This window comes from Oncorhynchus mykiss, chromosome 11 (genome assembly GCF_057628025.1).
Source record: "Oncorhynchus mykiss isolate SJ-2025 chromosome 11, ASM5762802v1, whole genome shotgun sequence".
Lineage (NCBI taxonomy): Eukaryota > Metazoa > Chordata > Actinopteri > Salmoniformes > Salmonidae > Oncorhynchus > Oncorhynchus mykiss.
The window spans coordinates 59,956,077-59,981,290 of record NC_143032.1 but is presented as its reverse complement, the minus strand read 5'-3'; the positions used below and the strand labels follow the sequence as shown (position 1 = coordinate 59,981,290).

The following is a 25,214-nucleotide window of genomic DNA, read 5'->3' as shown; positions in this document are numbered from 1 at the left end:
CCGGGATGCTGGCCTTCTAGGTCAATTTGATGTTATTTTAATGGACCAAAAATGTGCTTTTCTTTCTAAAACAAGGACATTTCTAAGTGACCCCAAAATGTTGAATGTGTACCAGGGTTTCCGTTAAGAAAATATGGTGCCAGACATTTGGCCAGCAGCATTTTAATCTACCAGACATTTGATAAATGTGCCGGACCCATATGCGTAGGGTGCATAACCTGATTAGGGTGTCCATTCACGGTGCTCAGAATGACACAAATCACATTTAGATTATGGTCATTCATATTAACAGAACAGGAGAACCGCACACTTTAGGAGTTCAGATGCAATACGTTTTTAACCAACGTTTCGACAACCAAGCAGTCTTCATCAGGGTATAATGACAAACACTGCAGGTCACTAGTTTATAGAGTTTTAAAGGACAAACACAGTTGTCTGTAATCATGGTCGGCTGTTGCTTGATTTCTACTGGTTGGTTTAGATATATAAATCAAACCTCTATTTTGTCCCTTTGATATATCGGCATCAAACATGTCACCCTCCCTAGGAGAGGGGGTGACCTTGACGATTTATTGTTCAAATGAGAGGCCGACTGGATCTATAATTTCGAGACCCTTGCTCCCAAGCCATTCTTGTGATTATTGTGTTTTTGCTATCCATTGTAAATAATGTTTGTAGGGTTATTTAACCAAAATGTATCTATGATCATATGTTATCCATTCATGCTTTTGAATATTTTATATTTACATCTCTAAATCAACCAATAAGATCAAGTCACCACCGGCCATGATTACAGACACCTGTGTGTTTCCTTTCTAACTGTAGAAACTAGTGACCTGCACTATTTGTCAGCTCGGCTGTCAAAACGCTGGTGATAAATGATTGCATCTGAACTCCTAGAGTGTGCAGCGCTCCTTTTCTTTTTCAAGTCTTCTACTCTGCTAGTCAGCACCTCACCTAACCAGGTGTGCACTACTTCCACCTCCAGATCCATCTTAACAGAGCATGCAACTCGGATGCAACGGCGTATGTCATTCTTACCAAATTCCAATGAGCAATTTGAAGATGTTAGAATACACACGCGACACGTCCATAAGGCTCGGGGGAAGCTAAGCTTTCCCTAAAGTAAATTGAATTCAATTGCCAATATTATATAGCCTAATAATATGATTATATAGACAGCTTGCTTCTGTCTATACAGAAATATATATAATCATTAAAAATAGGCCACTTCACCAGAAAGCATGATTTGGCCAAAGAGGTTCATTAGCTTATTTATTTTTTATTTTTTAGCATATCCTACTGTCGGAAGGGCCCGCATTTTGGGCTGAGCACAGGGCAAATAAAACAGATGATTGTTGACTTATGACTGTAGTGAAAAGATGAGAGGCCCAGCCAGGCATATTGAAATATTTTAAAATACAATCTCGGAAAAATAGTTTGGAAAACAAATGGCTATTTCTGTAAAGACAAGACAACAAAAATAATCTGATCTGTCTTTTAGTTATCAAAATTCTCAACTTAATTGAGTGAAAAGTAGCCTCTTATTGGCACCAGCAGAGAACATCGGCCATATCTCCAGTGAGTGTGCATAATATATTCACTGTCTTTATCATTGGGTCAGTGCCACCTTTTTTTGTTTTTGGACAATAATTTCTTTCTTCTTAAATGTTGATATTGGCAAACCGCTTGCTTACACAACGCCATAACCATGGTCTGTGGTTGTGAGGCCGGTTGGACGTACTGCCAAATTCTTTAAAATGACGTTGGAGGCGGCTTATGTTAGAGAAATTAATATTCAGTTCTCTGGCAACAGCTCTGGTGACCATTCCTACAGGCAGCATGCCACTTGAATGGCGAATGGGAAGCGAGCTACAATTAGCAGTTGAGAAATTAACATTTTAGCTTTTTTTTTTATCTTAGCCATTGTTTTTTTCCCATGCGATTGCCTTTAGAATTGTTGCACAATGATTAGGCTTATTAAAGCACATTTCACTCCAGCAGCAACAAATAGCAGATTCAGCTGTATCAGCAGCTCTCATGCTACATTGACTGGTATTTCAATCAATGAATAGGCTAAACTGCATTATTTCATAATGGGATTTTTCTTCTGACAATTGGCCTATACCAATTTTATTAATCGGCTTTTCCGTTTTTTTTACCTGCCAGAAGCAGGCTATTTCAGGCTAATGGAAACTCTGTGTGTACATCTACACTATATATACAAAAGTATGTGGACACCCCTTCAAATTCCTGGATTCGGCTATTTCAGCCACACCCGTTGCTGACAGGTCCATAAAATCAAGCAGACAGCCATGCAATCTCCATAGACAAACATTGGCAGTAGAATGGCCTTACTGAGGAGCTCAGTAAGTTTCAAATTGGCATCGCCAAAGGATGCCACCTTTCCAACAAGTCAGTTCGTCAGATTTCTGCCCTGCTAGAGCTGCCCCGGTCAACTGTAAGTGCTGTTATTGTGAAGTGGAAACATCTAGGAGCAACAACGGCTCAGCCGCGAAATGGTAGACCACACAAGCTCACAGAATGGGACCGCCAAGTGCTGAAGTGCGTAGCGCGTTGAAATCGTCTGTCCTTGGCTGCAGCACTCACTACTGAGTTCCAAACTTCCTCTGGAAGTTGCTGCACACTAACCTAAGATCACCATACGCAATGCCAAGCATCGGCTGGAGTGGTGTAAAGCTCGCCACCATTGAACTCTGGAGCAGTGGAAACGTGTTCTCTGGAGTGATGAATCACGCTTCACCATATGGCAGTCCGACGGACAAATCTGGGTTTGGCGGATGCCGGGAGAATGCTACCTGTCAACGGTAGTGTTAACTAATAAACTTTAGTGCCAACTGCAAAGTTTGGTGGAGGAGGAATAATGGTCTGGGGCTGTTTTTCATGGTTTGGGCTAGGCCCCTTAGTTCCAGTAAACGGGAATCATAATGCTACAGCATACAATGACATTCTCAAAGATGCTGTACTTCCAACATTGTGGCAACAGTTTGGGGAAGGCCCTTTCCTGTTTCAGCATGACAATGCCCCAATGCACAAAGCGAGGTCCATACAGAAATGGTTTGTCGAGATCGGTGTGGAAGAACTTGAAAGGCCTGCATAGAGCCCTGATTTTGACCCATTGAACACCTTTGTGATGAATTGGAACGCAGAATGCGAGCCAGCCCTAATCACCCAACGTCGGTGCCCGACGTCACTAATGCTCTTGTGGCTGAATGGAAGAAAGTCCCTGCAACAATGTTCTAACATAGAGTGGAAAGCCTTCCCAGAATAGTGGAGGCTGTTATAGCAGCAAAGGGGGACCAACTCCATATTAATGACCATGATTTTGGAATGAGATGTTTGATGAGCAGGTGTCCACATACCTTTGGTCATGTAGTGTATCTGCTGAAGTAGTACTGGTGGTAAAGCTTACATTTTGAGAGAGACTACTGTGAGAGTTGAATAAGATTAGCTAACACACACACACACACACACACACTAGTAATAAATAGGGTCTCAGTACACCCCTGGGGGGTTTGTCAAAGGGCCAGGCTGACTGGGGAGGGGGACAGATGCCCAGGGTATTAGGACCTAAATCTGCTAATAAAGAGCACTCTAACAGTTGGTCCCTCACACACACACACACACACACACATGCTCACACACACACACACATCCTGTAATCCTGTAATCCTGTAAACTTCCTGTCAAACCCCACCAACTAGGAGCCCTACTCTTTGCTGTGTGTGTGTGTGTGTGTGTGTGTGTGTGTGTAGTAGCACAATCTACCAGCATGTATGTGTATATATTTTCTTTGCATCATTTTCCCTCTTCCTCTTAAACATAAAAATATGAATATTTAAAAGTACTTCAAACAAGCAGTCATTAAATATTAAAATGTTCGAACACAAGAAAAGCTTTTATCATAGCTCCGCTCTGTTCTCCTTCTGTCTCTCTAGTTTCGCTCTCTCTTTCTTTCTCTCATTCTCACACACACATGCAGAGACACACACAAAATCCACCCTGGGGTAAGAACGACAAACCTTTCTTGTCAATCCACACATGTTCTGTATCATGAGCACATTGTAGCTGAAAACAGAGGAGCCAAAGAGGCAGGAAGGAAGGTTCAATAATTTAGGTTGTTTTATTTTCACACTAAACAGAGGTTGAGAAACGTTGGTTGTCATTTCTTACAAGACGCCTTGCGTTAGTCAGGTCAGACGCTGTATTGTAGTTAAAGTGTCTTTGGTAACAGTGGTGTTTATCCTCAATTTGGCCTCTCTATATATAGGGAGAAAGCAAGGCTAGGCGAGGCAGTAAGGTGATTAAGCATGCTCTTTTGCCTCTCCTTTGTGACTGTGTAATACGTTTGAAAGGCAAATCTGTGGAGCCTCACAGATGCTCTCTCCTTGCTTCTCCTCTCTGAGAGCTGAAGGGTGTGCTAATCGCTTGAGCTGCAGCTCTAAGTGGTTGCTGATGTGTTTTCAGAAAATATCCAGTTAAGTGTGAATAGAAATGTGTCGTAATAGTAAATGCTCTCTCTCTCTCCTTATTCTCCAACTTCTCCCTGCTAGTGGCATAACCAACCTGTTGAGCAGCGAATGCTCATATCTGTGTGTGTTCAAGCGTCTGTGTGTGCATGTGTGGCCTACATGGTGTGTTTTGACTGCTGAGATTAATGGCAGAGAGATAATTATTTTAAGGCGGTGTGGTGCATCGATTCTCTCATCTTTCACCGTCGCTATTTGAGTTTTGAATTTATGCACATGCTTGTTTTTGCAATATTTGGATGCCCTCTGAAGGGTATAGGTTTTTAAATACTTATATGTAGGGCAGGAGGGGGGTTAAATAAAATAAATAAAGCAGATGTCAATTATTTGATTTTTTTTGCCTCTTGTTGGTTCTCTCTCTCTCATTGCTTGGCTCTCAGAGAGGAATGAAAGAGCAGTTATATGGTAAATCTAATCAAAGAGAAAAGTGCTTTTAAATGTCTGTTGTTCCCTGGGGCAGAAGGTCTCCGAGCCCGTCTCTCTGCTCCTACGGCAAGCAGCCCAAACTCAGCCTCAGCCGCCACCAGATGCAATTAATATCGAGCGGCGGGCACACTGGCCCTCGTTCCCATCCTATAATAACAGTGTTAGAACAAAGGTTAATGCTTTGAATCTAATCTCTGTCCTCATATGTTTCAATGGAGTTGTGATGCAGGCTCGGGGGAAGCAGAGAGAGGGGGACGAGGGCAGAGAGAGATTGGTAATAAACAGCGGCTTGGACGGAAGTGAAATTAATTACGGGTCTCCATAAATTCAATGTCATGTCTCATTTTCCCTAATCCCCTCCCCTTTTCCCCTTCCCTACTGGTGCTTGCGGAGAGGCTGGAGAGAGGCTGGAGAGACACTAATGAAAACACCTCTTAGATGCTAATCACAAATTATCCTCCGTGTCACTTTTGGAAGCTGCTAGCTACTGCAGTCAGAGTATCCTCAGTGGAAAGGGAGTAGCCCAGACTGACTACAGGTTAGCCTCTTAGAATTACATATCCAGTGCCTTCAGAAAGTATTCATAAAACAAGATGGCGCCGACAGAGATGGTCACCTCGCTTCAAATCCTTAGGAAACAGTAATTTTTTTTTAAAAGTATTAATTCTTACGTTGTTAGCCCAGAAAATCTTAAGCGTTATTACATACAGCCAGGAAGAACTATTGGATATAAGAGCGGCGTCAATTTACCAACATTACGACCAGGAATATGACTTTACCGAAGCGGATCCTTTGTTCGGACCTCCACTCTGGACATTGGATCTAATCCCAGAGGCTGGCCCAAAACAACGTTGTCGCCGTAGGACGCGGCCTCCTGGTCAGACTTAGAAGGCGAGCACAACACCCACCGCTTCCGAGTGTATTAGTCGCAAATGTCCAGTCTCTAGACAACAAGGTGGACGAAATTAGGGCACAAGTTGCCTTCCAGAGAGACATCAGAGGTGGTAACATTCTCTGTTTCACAGAAACATGGCTCACTCGGGATATGCTGTCAGAGTCAGTACAGCCACCGGGTTTCTTCATGCATCGCGCCGACAGAAACAAACATCTCTCTGGTAAGAAGAAGGGCGGAGGTGTATGCCTCATGATTATCGACTCATGGTGTAACAATAACAACATACAGGAACTCAAGTCCTTTTGTTCACCTGATCTAGATTTCCCCCCCAAGCAGATAGCTCGACGGCCATGAAAGAACTTCACTGGACTCTGTGTAAACTGGAAACCATATATCCTGAGGTTGCATTTATTGTAGCTGGGGATTTTAACAAAGCTAATTTGAGAACAAGGCTACCTAAATTCTACCAACACATTGACTGTAGTACCTACTCGAGCAAAACACTAGACCACTGCTACTCTAAATTCTGCGATGCATACAAGGCCCTCCCCTGCCCTCCCTTCGGGAAATCCGACCACAACTCCATCTTGCCAGTACCGTCCTATGGGCAGAAACTCAAACAGAATGTACCCATGACTAGAATCATTGATCATTGTTCTGACCAATCGGAATCCACACTTCAAGATTGTTTTGATCACGTAGACTGGAAAATGTTCCGGGAAGCCTCAGACAATAATATTGATTTATACGCCGAATCGATGAGTGAATTTATTAGGAAGTGCATTGGAGATGTTGTACCCACTGTGACTACTAAAACCTACCCCAACCAGAAACCGTGTATAGACGGCGGCATTCGCACAAAACTGAAAGCGTGACCCACCGCATTCAACCATGTAAAGAGGTCGGGGAATATGGCCGAATATAAACAGTGTAGTTATTCCCTCTGCAAGGCAATCAAACAAGGGAAATGTCAGTATAGGGACAAAATGGAGTCGCAATTCAACGGCCCAGACACAAGATGTATATGGCAGTGTCTACAGGCAATTAAGGACTACAAAAAGAAAACCAGTCACGTCACGGACATCGACTTTTGCTTCCAGACAAACTAAACACCTTCTTTGCCCGCTTTGAGGATAATACAGTGCCACCGACGCGGCCCTCTACCAAGGACTGTGGGCCCCCCCTCTCTGTGGCCGAAGTGAGTAAAACATTTAAACGCGTTAACCCTCACAAGGCTGCTGTCCCAGACGGCATCCCTAGCCGCGTCCTCAGAGCATGCGCAGACCAGCTGGCTGGTGTGTTTACGAACATATTCATTCGCTCCCTATCCTAGTCTGCTGTCTCCACATGCTTCAAGATGGCCACCATTGTTCCTGTACCGAAGAAGGCAAAGATAACTGCACTCACTTCTGTCATCATGAAGTGCTTTTAGTGAATAGTCAAGGATCATATCACCTCCACCTTACCTGCCACCCTAGACCTACTTCAGTTTGCATACCGCCCCAACAGGTCCCAAGACGATGCAATCGCCATCACACTTCCCACTGCCCTAACCCATCTAGACAAGAGTAATATATAAGAATGCTGTTCATTGACTACAGCTCAGCATTCAACACCATAGTACCCTCCAAGCACATCATTAAGTTTACGGCCCTGGGTCTCAACCCCGCCCTGTGCAATTGGGTCCTGGACTTTTTGACGGGCCGCCCCCAGGTGGTGAAGGTAGGAAACAATATCTCCACCTTGCTGATCCTCAACACAGGGGCCCTACAAGTGTGCGTGCCTAGCCCCCTCCTGTACTCCCTGTTCACCCATGACTGTGTGGCCATGCACGCCTCCAACTCAATCATCAAGTTTGCAGATGACACAACAGTAGTGGGCTTGATTACCAACAATGATGAGACAGCCTGCAGGGAGGAGGTGAGGGCACTTGGAGTGCGGTGTCAGGAAAACAACCTCTCACTCAACGTCAACAAAACAAAGGAGATGATTGTGGACTTCAGGAAACAACAGAGGGAGCACCCCCCTATCCACATCGACGGGACAGCAGTGGAGAAGGTGGAAAGTTTTAAGTTCCTCGGTGTACACAGCACGGACAAACTGAAATGGTCCACCCACACAGACAGAGTGGTGAAGAAGGTGCGATAGCGCCTCTTCAAACTCGGTAGGCTGAAGAAATTTGGCTTGTCACCGAAAACACTCAAACTTTTACAGATGCACAATCGAGAGCATCCTGTCGGGCTGTATCACCGCCTGATACGGCAACTGCACCGCCCTCATCCGCAAGGCTCTCCAGAGGGTGGTGCGGTCTGCACAACGCATCACCGGGGGCAAACTACCTGCCCTCAAGACACCTACAGCACCCAATGTCACAGGAAGGCCTAAAGATCATCAAGGTCAATAACCACCCGAGCCACTGCCTTTTCACCCCGCTATCATCTGGAAGGTGAGGTCAGTACAGGTGCATCAAAGCTGGGACCGAGAGACTGAAAAACAGCTTCTATTTCAAGGCCATCAGACTGTTAAACAGCCATCACTAACATAGAGAGGCTGCTGCCAACATACAGACCGAAATCACTGGCCACTTTAATAAATGGATTTAATAAAGGTATCAATAGTCACTTTAAATAATGCCACTTTAATGTTTACATGTACTACATTACTCATCTCATATGTGTATACTGTATTTCATACCATCTATTGCATCTTGACTATGCCGCACGACCATCCATATATTTACAGTGCCTTGCGAAAGTATTCGGCCCCCTTGAACTTTGCGACCTTTTGCCACATTTCAGGCTTCAAACATAAAGATATAAAACTGTATTTTTTGTGAAGAATCAACAACAAGTGGGACACAATCATGAAGTGGAACGACATTTATTGGATATTTCAAACTTTTTTAACAAATCAAAAACTGAAAAATTGGGCGTGCAAAATTATTCAGCCCCTTTACTTTCAGTGCAGCAAATTCTCTCCAGAAGTTCAGTGAGGATCTCTGAATGATCCAATGTTGACCTAAATGACTAATGATGATAAATACAATCCACCTGTGTGTAATCAAGTCTCTGTATAAATGCACCTGCACTGTGATAGTCTCAGAGGTCCGTTAAAAGCGCAGAGAGCATCATGAAGAACAAGGAACACACCAGGCAGGTCCGGGATACTGTTGTGAAGAAGTTTAAAGCCGGATTTGGATACAAAAAGATTTCCCAAGCTTTAAACATCCCAAGGAGCACTGTGCAAGCGATAATATTGAAATGGAAGGAGTATCAGACCACTGCAAATCTACCAAGACCTGGCCGTCCCTCTAAACTTTCAGCTCATACAAGGAGAAGACTGATCAGAGATGCAGCCAAGAGGCCCATGATCACTCTGGATGAACTGCAGAGATCTACAGCTGAGGTGGGAGACTCTGTCCATAGGACAACAATCAGTCGTATATTGCACAAATCTGGCCTTTATGGAAGAGTGGCAAGAAGAAAGCCATTTCTTAAAGATATCCATAAAAAGTGTTGTTTAAAGTTTGCCACAAGACACCTGGGAGACACACCAAACATGTGGAAGAAGGTGCTCTGGTCAGATGAAACCAAAATGGAACTTTTTGGCAACAATGCAAAACGTTATGTTTGGCGTAAAAGCAACACAGCTCATCACCCTGAACACACCATCCCCACTGTCAAACATGGTGGTGGCAGCATCATGGTTTGGGCCTGCTTTTCTTCAGCAGGGACAGGGAAGATGGTTAAAATTGATGGGAAGATGGATGGAGCCAAATACAGGACCATTCTGGAAGAAAACCTGATGGAGTCTGCAAAAGACCTGAGACTGGGACGGAGATTTGTCTTCCAACAAGACAATGATCCAAAACATAAAGCAAAATCTACAATGGAATGGTTCAAAAATAAACATATCCAGGTGTTAGAATGGCCAAGTCAAAGTCCAGACCTGAATCCAATCGAGAATCTGTGGAAAGAACTGAAAACAGCTGTTCACAAATGCTCTCCATCCAACCTCACTGAGCTCGAGCTGTTTTGCAAGGAGGAATGGGAAAAAATGTCAGTCTCTCGATGTGCAAAACTGATAGAGACATACCCCAAGCGACTTACAGCTGTAATCGCAGCAAAAGGTGGCGCTAGAAAGTATTAACTTAAGGGGGCTGAATAATTTTGCACGCCCAATTTTTCAGTTTTTGATTTGTTAAAAAAGTTTGAAATATCCAATAAATGTCGTTCCACTTCATGATTGTGTCCCACTTGTTGTTGATTCTTCACAAAAAAATACAGTTTTATATCTTTATGTTTGAAGCCTGAAATGTGGCAAAAGGTCGCAAAGTTCAAGGGGGCCGAATACTTTCGCAAGGCACTGTATATAGACAGGTGTGTTTCTTTTAAAATCATGGCCAAACAATTGAATTAGCCACAGGTGGACTCCAATCAAGTTGTAGTGAGGATGATCAAAGGAAATTGGATGCTCCTGAGCTCAATTTGGAGTGTCATAGCAAAGAGGTGAGAATATTTATGTAAATTAGACATTTCTGTATTTAATTTTCAATACATTTGCAAACATTTCCAAAAACATGTTTACACTTTGTCATTATGGGGTATTGTGTGTAGATGGGTGAGAGAAAAAAATATATAATCCATTTTGAACTCACGCTGTAACACAACAAAATGTGGAATAAGTCAATGGGTATAAATACTTTCTGAAGCACTGTACACACATGTATTACACATAGCATTTTAGAAAATTCACAAATTAACCTGATTGGAGGTACACAACACATACCAGAGTTTTTACAGTGTTATTAGCAATTGAGTTTTCTGAATATTTTCCATTAGACAAAAAATATGTCAGATTGACTAAGTTTGTAGGTGCAACAGTTTTTATTAAATTTAAAATTGAACATGCACATTTACATCCTTTAAGAACCAATGATGTGCCAATCCCTCAGCCATAGTTATAACAGGCAATATCTGCTCTGCTCCATTCAGAATCACTAGAAGCTGCAGACAAGGCGATCCAATTTCCGCTTTGCTATTCTTATTATCCATGGAACCCCTGGCCCAGGCAACTCAACAATCGAAGGATATAACACTCATTTCTGATCACTTCATCTCATTTTACGCAGACAATATTTTTCTATATCCAGACAATGTATCTCAATCGCTACCAAACGCATTGAAGGTCATAGATAAATTAATCTGATAAATTAAAATGACAAAATGAATCTAACCAAATCAGCCCCACTGCCGCTCAAGACCCCGATGGAGGACTCCATCTCTCCTTATGGAATCCCAATCCTTTCCCATTTAAATATTTGGGAGCAGATATATTTCCGTCCTAAGATAAAACCATTGCCAGAAACTTTAACAGCACGCTCAAATCAATTCAATCCGACTTCAGTACATGGAATAATATCCCGGTTGCTTTAACCGACAGAATATCTACTGTCAAAATGTATATATTGCCACGGCAAAAAATTTATAGTTCAGTGATTCCCATGGCTCTCCCTTCTGGCTATTGGAATAAAATTCATTGTGAGGTTTCAAAATGTATATAGAAATGTAAACAATCGCAGATAAAATTAACACATTTCTATAGGGAAAGACATAAGAGGACTATCCATACCAAACTTTAAATTGTATTTCCAGGCAATATTTCACCCCATCCTAAATGTCTATGTTTGTCCTGTACAACCACGGTCCTTCCGCATGGTGCTAAAATTCATACTTTTAATAAAAACTTTGATTACAACCACCAACTTTTTTTCCCAAATTTGTGTTGCTCAACTCAGCTCGAATACACTTGTTCCAATTGGACCTCAGCTTGCGTAGTACGTCAAGGCCAGTACGTCTCCAGTTGAGCAAGTTGTACAGAACAAACATAGAATTTTCAGAATTGACATTTTAACAAGTAAGATGGTGACTCAATGTTGTTGCTAGCAAATCACACAAGCAATTATCAAAACTCACCTCTGCCTCGAAATAAGAGAACAAAGTTGAGCATTCCTCAGCTATTCAGAAGGGAACACTTTAGTATAACTTTTGCAGTGTTTATATCATCCCAGATCTGCGGGTGGATTTAATGATTTGGCTGGAGTAGGCTGTGAGCTGGGCTGCAGTGCTTACTCAGGGCATGGAGCTGAGCTGAGCAGAGCTGGGTTCTGTTCAGTTTTGTCCTAGGATTGGTCTCAGATCAGCCTTGGGACACAAACATAGATGGAGACAGATAGAGACAGACAGGCAGACCAGGAAACAGCTCTGTCTCTACAGGCTACACATAGATAGGGGAGAGGCTGCTGCCATTGGAAACCTATTGGTGAAATATTGGTTCTCTTTATTATACTATTGGTTTTGGGTAATGGACATTGTATTTGTTTTGCCTCCATTTCTTAAGTGTCAGTATCACATATGGCTGTGGCCACATGATCTGTGCCTTTCACTGCTGTTAAATCACACTCAACCACCATGTGACTGACTGGCTATCTGAGAGCAATGGGAACAAACTGGTGGAAGAGGAGGAATTCTACTCGAGGGCTCCACACTATTGAAAGGCCCAGATGTCGACAAATAGGCCACGGCAGATTCAGGGTGGTAGTACACGTACTGTATGTCATTATAGCAAAACTGTGAAAAATAACATGGAGAGTCTGGATTATTTATGGCTATCCTTTTATGATGCTATAAAGTAACTCCATTATGTAGACAGGCTCTCTCTCCCTCTCTAAGCTCTTTCAACGGAATCTAATAGAAATCCCTTTACTCTGCACTTGTGCGCAGACGATACCCACTGCAAACCAAAACCATTTGTGTGAATAGAAAACAATGGCATGCTTTTGAGAAATGCAACCGATGAGTGTGTACTGTATCATGTGCATTTATGTAAAATGTATAATCCAATTAACAAGTACAGGAAACACAGTCATCGCTCTATTATGGGAATACAAAAGAGAGTGGTGCCATGTACTCTGAAAACTGCTCATGTGAAGAAGACAAAAATGCAAGTGGCGTTAAATGAGTGTCTGGTAATGTGTTTGTTTGCAGCCCCTTGCTGTGAAGCTAGACTGCTGTAGTGACTTCTCACTCTCAATTCAATTTCAATTGAAGGGTTTTATTGACATAGGAAACACATGTTTACATTGCCAAAGCAAGTAAACAGATAAATAAACAATACAAAATATACAGTAAACATTACACTCACAAAAGTTCCAAAAGAATAAAGACATTTCAAATGTCATATTATGTCTATATACAGTGTTGTAATGATGTGCAAATAGTTAAAGTACAAAAGGGAAAATAAATCAACATAAATATAGGTTGTATTTACAATGGTTTATGTTCTTCACTGGTTGTCCTTTTCTTGTGGCAACAGGTCACAAATCTTGCTGCTGTGATTGCATACTGTGGTATTTCTTCCAATAGCTATAGGATTTTATCAAAATTGGATTTGTTTTGAAATTCTTTGTGGGTGTGTGTTTTCTGAGGGAAATATGTGTCTCTAATAGTCATACATTTGGCAGGAGGTTAGGAAGTGCAGCTCAGTTTCCACCTTTTTGTGGGCAGTGAGCACATAGCCTGTCTTCTCTTGAGAGCCAGGTCTGCCTTTGGTGGCCTTTCTCAATAGCAAGACTACAGTGCCTTGCGAAAGTATTCGGCCCCCTTGAACTTTGCGACCTTTTGCCACATTTCAGGCTTCAAACATAAAGATATAAAACTGTATTTTTTTGTGAATAATCAACAACAAGTGGGACACAATCATGAAGTGGAATGACATTTATTGGATGTTTCAAACTTTTTTAACAAATCAAAAACTGAAAAATTGGGCGTGCAAAATTATTCAGCCCCCTTAAGTTAATACTTTGTAGCGCCACCTTTTGCTGCGATTACAGCTGTAAGTCGCTTGGGGTATGTCTCTATCAGTTTTGCACATCGAGAGACTGAATTTTTTTCCCATTCCTCCTTGCAAAACAGCTCGAGCTCAGTGAGGTTGGATGGAGAGCATTTGTGAACAGCAGTTTTCAGATCTTTCCACAGATTCTCGATTGGATTCAGGTCTGGACTTTGACTTGGCCATTCTAACACCTGGATATGTTTATTTTTGAACCATTCCATTGTAGATTTTGCTTTATGTTTTGGATCATTGTCTTGTTGGAAGACAAATCTCCGTCCCAGTCTCAGGTCTTTTGCAGACTCCATCAGGTTTTCTTCCAGAATGGTCCTGTATTTGGCTCAATCCATCTTCCCATCAATTTTAACCATCTTCCCTGTCCCTGCTGAAGAAAAGCAGGCCCAAACCATGATGCTGCCACCACCATGTTTGACAGTGGGGATGGTGTGTTCAGCTGTGTTGCTTTTACGCCAAACATAACGTTTTGCATTGTTGCCAAAAAGTTCAATTTTGGTTTCATCTGACCAGAGCACCTTCTTCCACATGTTTGGTGTGTCTCCCAGGGGCTTGTGGCAAACTTTAAACAACACTTTTTATGGATATCTTTAAGAAATGGCTTTCTTCTTGCCACTCTTCCATAAAGGCCAGATTTGTGCAATATACGACTGATTGTTGTCCTATGGACAGAGTCTCCCACCTCAGATGTAGATCTCTGCAGTTCATCCAGAGTGATCATGGGCCTCTTGGCTGCATCTCTGATCAGTCTTCTCCTTGTGTGAGCTGAAAGTTTAGAGGGACTTCCAGGTCTTGGTAGATTTGCAGTGGTCTGATACTCCTTCCATTTCAATATTATCGCTTGCACAGTGCTCCTTGGGATGTTTAAAGCTTGGGAAATCTTTTTGTATCCAAATCCGGCTTTAAACTTCTTCACAACAGTATCTCGGACCTGCCTGGTGTGTTCCTTGTTCTTCATGATGCTCTCTGCGCTTTTAACGGACCTCTGAGACTATCACAGTGCAGGTGCATTTATACGGAGACTTGATTACACACAGGTGGATTGTATTTATCATCATTAGTCATTTAGGTCAACATTGGATCATTCAGAGATCCTCACTGAACTTCTGGAGAGAATTTGCTGCACTGAAAGTAAAGGGGCTGAATAATTTTGCAAGTCCAATTTTTCAGTTTTTGATTTGTTAAAAAAGTTTGAAATATCCAATAAATGTCGTTCCACTTCATGATTGTGTCCCACGTGTTGTTGATTCTTCACAAAAAAATACAGTTTTATATCTTTATGTTTGAAGCCTGAAATGTGGCAAAAGGTCGCAAAGTTCAAGGGGGCCGAATACTTTCGCAAGGCACTGTATGCTCACTGAGTCTGTACATCGTCAAACATTTCTTACATCTTGGGTCAGTCACAGTGATCAGGTATTCTGCCACGGTGTACTCTCTGTGTAGTGCCAAATAGCATTCTAGTTTGCTCAGTGTTTTTGTTAATTCTTTCCAATGTGTTAAGTAATCTTTTTGTTTTCTCATGATTTGATTGGGTCTAACTCCCTTTCCTTCCCTCTCCCTCTCTCTCTCCTCTCCACAGGCATACTTCCGACAGGGTGTTGCCCTTCAGTACCTTGGTCGCCATGCCGACGCGTTGGCCGCCTTCGCCTCGGGGCTGGCCCAAGACCCCAAGAGCCTGCAGCTACTGGTTGGCATGGTGGAGGCTGCCATGAAGTCCCCACTACGAGGTAACACTTCTGTCTTACTATCTCTCTTTGTTTTCCTCTGTCTTTCTAACGGTCTAAATGTTGCTAATCTTCATCCTCGTCAGTCAATTAATGTGTCAGTGTGACTCTAGCTGTCTGTCAGTGACTACTGTATGTCTTTACACCGTCTGTCTGTCTGTCTGTCTGTCTGTCTGTCTGTCTGTCTGTCTGTCTCTGTCTCTGTCTCTGTCTCTGTCTCTGTCTGTCTCTGTCTGTCTCTGTCTGTCTGTCTGTCTCTGTCTGTCTGTCTCAGTGTATGTGTGACTGATTATCGGTCAGGTTGATCAAAAGATACTTATTTATCATAATAAACATCCAACAACACAGCCCTTGTCTGCCCTTGATGAAGCCTATTTTCCAACTCCAAGTAGCTTAATATCCAGGCCTTTCAGTAAACTCTGACTTCCCTGCTCCATGATGTGTGAGAGAGATCAGAGAGAGTGGATCCACATGTCTGTTTTCTGTTCTGTTCAGAGAGGAGCCATTGTTTTTTAGGCTGCATGGAGCGCCTCTGTCAATCCCTGTTAGCGAAAGGCTGTATCTGAATACAACAAGCAAGCACTGAGTGAAAAACCCATCTGAGGTACATTGATTACATAAACCTTGTCACTGGAAGCCTAACAGCAAAAGGACTGGAGAGTGGGCCCAACACTAAACACAATGGACCTGACTGGGCCTCTCTCTCAGTAGAAAAGGAGAAGCTCTTGGCCCAGGCTTTTTAATCTCTTAATTGTTTACCACGTTTCCCATGGTGCCAGGGAGGGAAGCAGCTAGCGACGGAGGGAGGGAGCCAGTCCAAGGTTTGTTAGAGGGGGCTAGGTCGGGGGATTAAGAGCAATGATCCTCTCAGAGGGGCTCCTGGCATAGGGGGAAGATAATCAGCGTTACGCCAGCAAACAGGGAGGATAATCAGTGTTGTGCAGCCAAAACCCTGTGATAAGGAAAAGGTAGGAAAGCGTTGCTTTCTCTCGCTGAAGTCGTAGATGGCGTGTTGCTGCCAGCCCGTCTTATCGTCCGTGTAACACACCCCTCCCAGGATTACCTGGGGATTACCAAATCCACTCATTTCATTTTCCCCTCGCTTGGAGTTTGGTGTCGCTAGGGTCTTACTAAACTTTTGCCCCAGCTAGTTAAATACAGGGTTGAAGTGTAATGAAGAAGATGAACAGAACCATGTGGATACTGATGATATACATCCAACCTGTAGTCAAGTAGCTACTTGTTGTTTTCAGGACAACACATACATCTGTTTAGTCTTCAAATTCACTTGAATCTTTTTCTTTACATGTTTAGTCATTGGGCGTAGCGAGACAGATAAAGGTGTGCTCATTCAAACAGTGAACAAAGCACAGAAATAATGAAAGTAAGAAAACATATTAAAGTCCTTTGTCTTCAAGGAGACAAAAAGTGTGTATGAAATTCCCCTGAAGTACACCATCACCACTGTTTGTGTTTACTTTAGTATAACAATATTACATTCTCACATTGTCACTGTGGCTTTGCCAAACAATTTTCCCCACACGACGCAACACAGACGTTAGTTCCCTCTCTCCTCCTCGTATAGATCTGAAAGATTTTCCATGAGTCCAGAATTCAACTGTACTCTACGCCTTTGTGTTTCCCACAACAAAGAGCGTTCAAAGGAGGGGAAACTGCTCTCAGAACCCTCTATATACCCGGCTCTCTTCTCTGCCGCCTATGATCATTTTCAGCTTCAAACTCCTCAGATATCAAGGTTTTGATGCATATTTTTTTCCTGCGGTGAATATCGCTGTGTGAAATGAAATGAGAGAAATCAAGCCCAATCAGTAGTCAGTGTTGAGAGTGAATGGGCTTTGCTCTCTTCTGTTCTATTTGTCCCGTGAACTTGGGCCGCAGGTAGCCTAGTGTTTAGAGTGTTGGGCCAGTAACCGAAAGGTTGCTAGTTTGAATCCCCGAGCTGATAAGATGAAACATCTGTTGATGTGCATTTGAGCAATGCACTTAACCCTAATTGCTCCAGTGTCGCTGTTGATAATGGTTGACCCTTACCATGACCCCAATCTCCGAGGGAGTCTCAAGGAGAGTTGGGATATGCAAAAAACACATTTCAAATTCACTCATGCGTATAATACACACTTGTGCATGTGTGAAACAGGACAAATATAAGAACTCACACAATTATAATTATTATTATCTTGGACCAGCTCTGAAGTTCTCTGACTGAGCTCTTAGGGTTGGAGGAGAGACAATGTCACCATAATAAACAATGTCACCATAATGATCATGATGATGAGAAAATATAGTACTTTTAGTATGTTCTTTTTAATATGTATGGAGATGCAGGAAAACAGACGTAGGGTACAGGAGGAATTTAGCCCTCTCAGCAGTCAGCTCTCTGCCTCTTCACAGACCCAAAGAAGAGAATGGCTCATGAAATGGGAAGGTGAAATGAGTCATGGTTGTATTTAAGGGCAGGGGAAAACAGAATGTACGCTACCTGGGTTTGTAATGGTCACCAACCTCCCAGGGCCTCCCCTTTATGAGACCAAGCCTGAGAGCAGGAGAAGGAACTATGTATGAATGTACTGTACCTGTTTATGTACATGTGGATGATATTTACTCTATGTTTGTAAAAGATTGGTAATAATAGTACATGGGACTTATATAGGACTTTTCAATGAAACTAACCCGAGATATCAAAACCAGACAACGCCAGTCTAACAGCAGGATGTAACAAAACATGAAACAAAGAGAAGGGGAGGAGCTTAAAGAAGAGGAAAGAATGTGATGTGTCAGTGTATGAGTGAGCGAGCAGGTGTTGTGTGTGTGTGTGGGGGGGGGGTAGAGAGAGCGTGTGTGGGAGAGAGTGTCTGTGGGGAGGGGCTTAGAGGTAGGCCAAGGTGAAGAGGTTGGGCTTTAGGAGGGACTAAACGATGGTGATGGATTCAGAGTCATGGATGGCTGGAGGGAAGGAGTTCCAGAGCCTTGGATCATCCCTGGAGAAGGCCCTGTTGCTGAAACTCTGGAGCTTGGACTTGGGAAAGAGAGAGAATAAGACTGTGACGGAGAGAGAGAGAAAAAGAGAAAGACGGAGAGAGAGAAAGAGAGACAGAGAGAGAGATAGCAATGTTTGATTTATGACACTACTCTGTGTATCACTTTGAATACAATTACCAGCTATGAATGGATATGATATGCACAGTGTTTCTGCTAGCGTTACATTCTGCCAACCGCTGGAACACAAGTGATGCACTTGGATGCACTTGAAATAGCATCATCAATGATATTTTTGAATGCTTCTGTGAAGACTATAGACGTGGATCATTTTGTTTGTGTGTGGTGAATATTAGTTTCAGTCTGGGTGGCTTGCTACTACCACCAGGCTATTCAGATCATGTTCATGTGTATTTTGTTGTTTGTAAGTGTTTGTCTGAACCAATGAGTGTCATGGTCTTTAAGTGCATGGGCATGACTGATACAGTAGCAGGCATTCAGTACATTTGACTGCAGACACGATCTGCCTTGGACAGGTAGGTACATTACAGAAAAATCTATGTGGGGGAGGAGTTGACCTAATTAACTGCAACTCTGCTAAAAATATTTGTAGAAGGGGCACAGGTATATTTCATATTCTCCCTCATGTTCACACACTTGCACTCACATATACAGTACATACACTCACACATACAGCAAACACACACAGGCAGGTACACGCACACACACATTCACACACAGGATGTCACCCCTGTCCCGTCCCCCACCCTGTCAGTCTCCCAATTTGCTGTCTGGCGGGCTGGCTGGCAGGCTGGCTGGCGGGTAATGTCAGTAATCTGGAGGGGCTGTGGATCCCAAACCTTGCGTTGCCCACAGTTGATTTATAGTATTGTGTGCATTTTCAGCCTTCCCAAAGGTCACCTTGTGTGTCTCCTCTCCGCTCTGCATTCCTCTGCCTCTCTCCCCTGTGTGTTACAGCAGCATGTTCACCATCACTCTTAACACTCACCGGCCCTCAAAACCCACTCAGGCTTTTCTTTTCTCTCTCAAACTGCAACATCAAATGAAAAAATGAAGAGAACATAGAAATATAATTTCACTGTGCTGCTTTTTTTTAGTGGTCTTTGAAATTGCCCTGTATTAAATTGCCAATAATAGTGGTACCTGTGAATGGTGTATTCATATGCTTGTCTTGTTTGTCAGTGAAATCCATGTTCTAAAGCAATCACTCAGACAAGCTCAGCTCATTTAGCCAACAAAAGACACACTGATTGCGCTCCCTGAAACACAGTAGATGTGACAGTCATGGAATTTTGGATGACGGTTATTGGTCAGCCAAAAATATATTAGACACAGATTTTCTTCTCTCCTCCGCTCCTGACTGCATGTGCTTCTGCTGCAGGGAGGGGGCGTTGCCTGGGCAACTAAAGAGGCAACTCGTCTGCTACAACACTTGCTTGTTTCAGCAAGGCGCAATAAAGTAGAATCATGTTGTAAAGAGTCCATGTTACCGCTGAAACGGACTCAACCACACGAATGCCCAGCCGTCCTGTCTTCAGTCAGCTGTTCGCTACACACAGAAGAAAAAAACAAATACAGTTGAAGTTGGAAGTTTACATACACTTAGGTTGGAGTCATTAACTTGTTTTTCAACCACTCCACAAATTTCCTGTTAACAAACTATAGTTTTGGCAAGTCGGTTACGACATCTACTTTGTGCATGGCACAAGTAATTTTTCCAACAATTGTTTACAGACAGATTATTTAACTTGTAATTCACTGTATCACAATTCCAGTGGGTCAGAAGTGTACATACACTAAGTTGACTGTGCCTTTAAACAGCTTGCAAAAGTACATAAAATTATGTCATGGCTTTAGAAGCTTCTGATAGGCTAATTGACATAATTTGAGTCAAGTGGATTGTACCTGTAGATGTATTTCAAGGCCTACTTCCAAACTCAGTGCCTCTTTGCTTGACATCATGGGAAAATCAAAAGGAATCAGCCAAGTCCTTAGAAAAAAATTGTAGACCTCCACAAGTCTGGTTCATCCTTGGGAGCAATTTCAAATGACTGAAGGTACCACGTCCATCTGTACAAACAATAGTACACAAGTATAAACACCATGGGACCACGCAGCCGTCATTCCGCTCAGGAAGGAGACGCGTTCTGTCTCCTAGAGATGAACGTACTTTGGTGCGAAAAGTGCAAATCAATCCCAGAGCAACAGCAAAGGACCTTGTGAAGATGCTGGAGGAAACAGGTACAAAAGTATCTATATCCACAGTAAAACGAGTCCTATATCGACATAACCTGAAAGGCCGCTCAGCAAGGAAGAAGCCACTGCTCCAAAACCGCCATAAAAAAGCCAGACTATGGTTTGCAACTGCATATGGCGACAAATATTGTACTTTTTGGAGAAATGTCCTCTGGTCTGATGAAACAAAAATAGACCTGTTTGGCCATAATGACCATCGTTATGTTTGGAGGAAAAAGGGGGAGGCTTGCAAGCCGAAGGACACCATCCCAACCTTGAAGCACGGGCGTGGCAGCATGATTTTGTGGGGGTGCTTTGCTGCTTACTTATGTCTTGCTCACATTGAGAGAGAGGTTATTGTCCTGGCACCACACTGCCAGGTCTCTGACCTCCTCCCTATAGGCTGTCTCATCATTGTCGATGATCAGGCCTAGCACTGGGAACTAAGCACGCACCCCTGGGGGTCCCAGTGTTGAGGATCAGCGTGGCAGATGTGTTGTTACCTACCTTTACCACCTGGGAGCGGCCCGTCAGGAAGTCAAGGATCCAGTTGCAGAGGGAGGTGTTTAGTCCCAGGGTCCTTGTCTTCGTGATGCGCTTTGTGGGCACTATGGTGTTGAACGCTGAGCTGTAGTCAATGAACAGCATTCTCACATAGGTGTTCCTTTTGTCCAGTGTGGAGTGCGATTGAGATTGCGTCATCTGTGGATCTGTTGGGGAGGAATGCTAATTGGAGTGGGTTTAGGGTTTCTGGCATTATGGTGTTGTGAGCCATGACCACAGCCTTTCAAAGCACTTCATGGTTATCGACGAGAGTGCTACAGGCGGTAATCATTTAGGAAGTTTACCTTCGCTATCTTGGGCACAGGGACAATGGTGGTCTGTTTGAAACATGTAGGTATTACAGACTCGGCCAGGGAGAGGTTGAAAATGTCAGTGAACACTCTTGGCAACTAGTCCGCGCATGCTTTGAGTACACGTCCTGGTAATCTGTCTGGCCCCGCGGCTTTGTGAATGTTGACGTGTTTAAAGGTCTTGTTCACATCGGCTATGGAGAGCGTGATCACACAGTCGTCCGGAACAGCTGGTGCTCTCATACATGCTTCAGTGTTTCTCACCTCAAAGCGAGCATAAAAGGCATTTAGCTCATCTGGTAGGCTCTCGTCACTGGGCAGCTCGCGGCTGGGTTTAATTTTGTAGTCCGTAATAGTTTTCAAGCCCTGCCACATCTGACGAGTGTCAGAGCCGGTGTAGTAGCATTCAATCTTAGTCCTGTATTGATGCTTTGCCTGTTTGATGGTTCGTCTGAGGGCATAGCGGGATTTCTTATAAGTGTCCAGCTCCTTTAATGCTGTAGCTCTAGCCTTTAGCTCGGTGCGGATGTTGCCTGTAATTCATGGCTTCTGGTTGGGAAATGTACATATGGCCACTGTGGGGATGACATCATCCATGCACTTATTGATGAAGCCGGTGTTGAGGTGGTATACTCCTCAATGCCTTTGGATGAATCCCAGAACATATTCCATGTCTGTGCGAGCAAAACAGTCCTGAAGTGTAGCATCCGCGTCATCTGACCACTTCTGTATTGAGCGAGTCACTTGTACTTCCTGCTTTAGTTTTTGCTTGTAAGCAGTAATCAGTTTTAATTGGGTTGAGGTCAGGTGATTTTGAAGGCCAGGGCATCTGATGCAGCACTCCATCACTCTCCTTCTTGGTTAAATAGCCCTTACACAGCCTCTGTGTCCTCAGCCTCTGTGTCTCAAATTTGGACTCATCAAACCAAAGGACAGATTTCCACAGGTCTAATGTCCATTGCTCTTTTTTCTTGGCTCAAGCAAGTCTATTCTTCTTATTGGTGTCCATAAGTAGTGGTTTCTTTGCAGCAATTTGACCATGAAGGCCTGATTCACGCAGTCTCCTCTGAACAGTTGATGTTGAGATGTGTCTGTTACTTGAACTCTGTGAAGCATTTATTTTGGCTGCAATTTCTGAGGCTGGTAACTCTAATGAACTTATCCTCTGCAGCAGAGGCAACTCTGGGTCTTCCCTGTGGCGGTCCTCGTGAGAGCCAATTTCATCATAATGCTTGATGGTTTTTGCGACTGCACTTGAAGAAACGTTCAAAGTTCTTAAAATTTTCCACATTGACTGACCTTCATGTCTTAAAGTAATGATCGACTGTCGATTCTCTTTGCTTATTTTAGCTGTTTTGCCATAATATGGACTTTTGCCAAATAGGGCTGTCTTCTGTATACCACGCCTACCTTGTCACAACACAGCTGATTGGATCAAATGCATTAATAAGGAAAGAAATTCCACAAATTAACATTAAACAAGTCACACCTGTTAATTGAAATGCATTCCAGGTGACTACCTCATGAAGCTGGTTGAGGTGAATGGAGGATCTCCGCATGTGTTGTTCCCACTGTGAAGCATGGAGGAGGAGGTGTGATAGTGTGGGGGTGTTCTGCTGGTAACACTGTCTGTGATTTGTTTAGAATCAAGGCACACTTAACCAGCTGTGTAAGGGCTATTTGACCAAGAAGGAGAGTGATGGAGTGCTGCATCAGATGACCTGGCCTCCACAATCACCCGACCTCAACCCAATTAAGATGGTTTGGGATGAGTTGGACCGCAGAGTGAAAGAAATGCAGCCAACAGTTGCTAAGCATATGTGGGAACTCCTTCAAGACTGTTGGAAAAGCATTCCAAGTGAATCTGGTTGAGAGAATGCCAAGAGTGTACAAAGCAAGGCAAAGGGAGGCTACTTTGAAGAATCTCAAATATAAAATATATTTTGAATTGTTTAACACTTTTTTGGTTACTCCCATCTGTGCTATTTCATAGTTTTGATGTTGTCACTATTATTATACAATGTAGAAAATAGTAAATATAAAGAAAAACCCTTGAATGAGTTGTTGTGTCAACTTTTGACTCGTACTGTACATCAAAACAGTTATGATGGTTATTTTATTTTCATGATGCTTTTCATCCGTAATCGTTGGGTACACGATTATACAGTAGTTGTGTCAGACTTAACTAGATGCACTGAGGACTGGGATGAGTATATGGAGCTATTAAGATTTTCCATCTTACAAGATATTCTGGTGAACCAATCAACGTGACTAGTGTACAGTACAGTAATTTACCTAAGCAGTATACAGTCATTGTTCGTGAGCTGCAGTATGGAGAACCTTGTGTATTCCATGAAACTGAAAGGAATACAAAAAAGCTATCTGAATGAGTCCAGTAGCCCCCATCATGACCATCCCTAACCCCTCCTCTCCCCTCCCTCCCTCCCTCCACATAGAGTCCTTAGAACCCACCTACCAGCAGCTGCAGAAGATGAAGCTGGACAAGAGTCCATTCGTGGTGGTGTCAGTGATTGGTCAGGAGCTGCTGACGGCGGCCCACCACACCGCATCTGTGGTGGTCCTGGAGGCCGCGTTAAAGATCGGCACCTGCAGCCTCAAGCTGCGTGGCTCCGTCTTCTCAGCCCTCAGCAGCGCCCACTGGTCCCTGGGCAATGCAGAGAAGAGCACCGGATACATGCAGCAAGACCTGGAGGTTTCCAAGACACTAGGTGAGACCACAGGGGTGCATGTTTGTGTGTGTGTTTTTGTCTGTTTATTTATGTTCGTATCTGTGTGTATTGGTGTGTCTCTATCTGGTCCTGAGTTACTGTGAGTGTAAGGCAGCTCAGATTGTCTGACTCTCCTGACCCCACACAGTTTGACACATAAGTGGGCAGTGTATAGCAGAGCAGCAGGAGATAAGGGTCTGGATGGAGCAGAGCGCTGTGGTTTTTAGGTAGAGAGCCTGGCTCTATGGCTCTGTATGGGGGGGGCCTGTCTATCAGGCAGATGTAATAAGGCCTCCCCTTCTCCACCTCTCACCCCACTAGGGCCCGGAGGTCAGGTTTAGCAGGTCTACTTCTACTGTGGAGCTCTGTCTGTACAGCAGCTTAGAACGCCCAGTACTCCATTTAAGGACGTAATGGGATGTCAGTGTCAAGGAGATCCAACGCATCACTGCATCACTGCTCTAAGATGGCGGAGGACCATGACTGCCCTGTAAATCTACACTGAATGACAGCACATTTAGTAGTGATTTTCCTGTTGTACTGTATATAACCTGAGTGGTAAACAAACAAGTATACAGATGCTTACAAAGTATTGATTATGTTCTCAGAGGATTTTGTATAGGGAACACTGTGCTTTGTCCCAAACTGTCCTGGAGTGACATGTTCTCCTCCCTTTCCTCCTCTGCTCCAGGTGACCAAACAGGTGAATGCCGTGCCCATGGCAACCTGGGCTCAGCATTCTTCTCCAAGGGGAACTACCGCGAGGCCCTGACCAACCACCGCCACCAGCTGGTCCTGGCTATGAAGCTCAAGGACAGGGAGGTAAGAGACTGAGACACACATGGCCACATCCCACTCATGAGGAGAAGATGTGTCCT

The 25,214-nt window shown here is 43.5% G+C and overlaps 1 protein-coding gene across 4 annotated transcripts in view; it reads left to right on the top strand.

Moving 5' to 3' along the window:
- Positions 1 to 25,214, top strand: part of LOC110535069 (tetratricopeptide repeat protein 28) — a 330,426-nt gene that overhangs the window by 200,266 nt on the left and 104,946 nt on the right. For all 4 annotated transcript variants that reach the window (XM_036935884.2, XM_090190664.1, XM_090190663.1 and 1 more), the window contains 3 exons: positions 15,356 to 15,503; positions 24,064 to 24,336; positions 25,028 to 25,158. In XM_036935884.2, the coding sequence (XP_036791779.1) occupies positions 15,356 to 15,503; positions 24,064 to 24,336; positions 25,028 to 25,158 (552 nt within the window). The remainder of the gene's footprint in view (positions 1 to 15,355; positions 15,504 to 24,063; positions 24,337 to 25,027; positions 25,159 to 25,214) is intronic.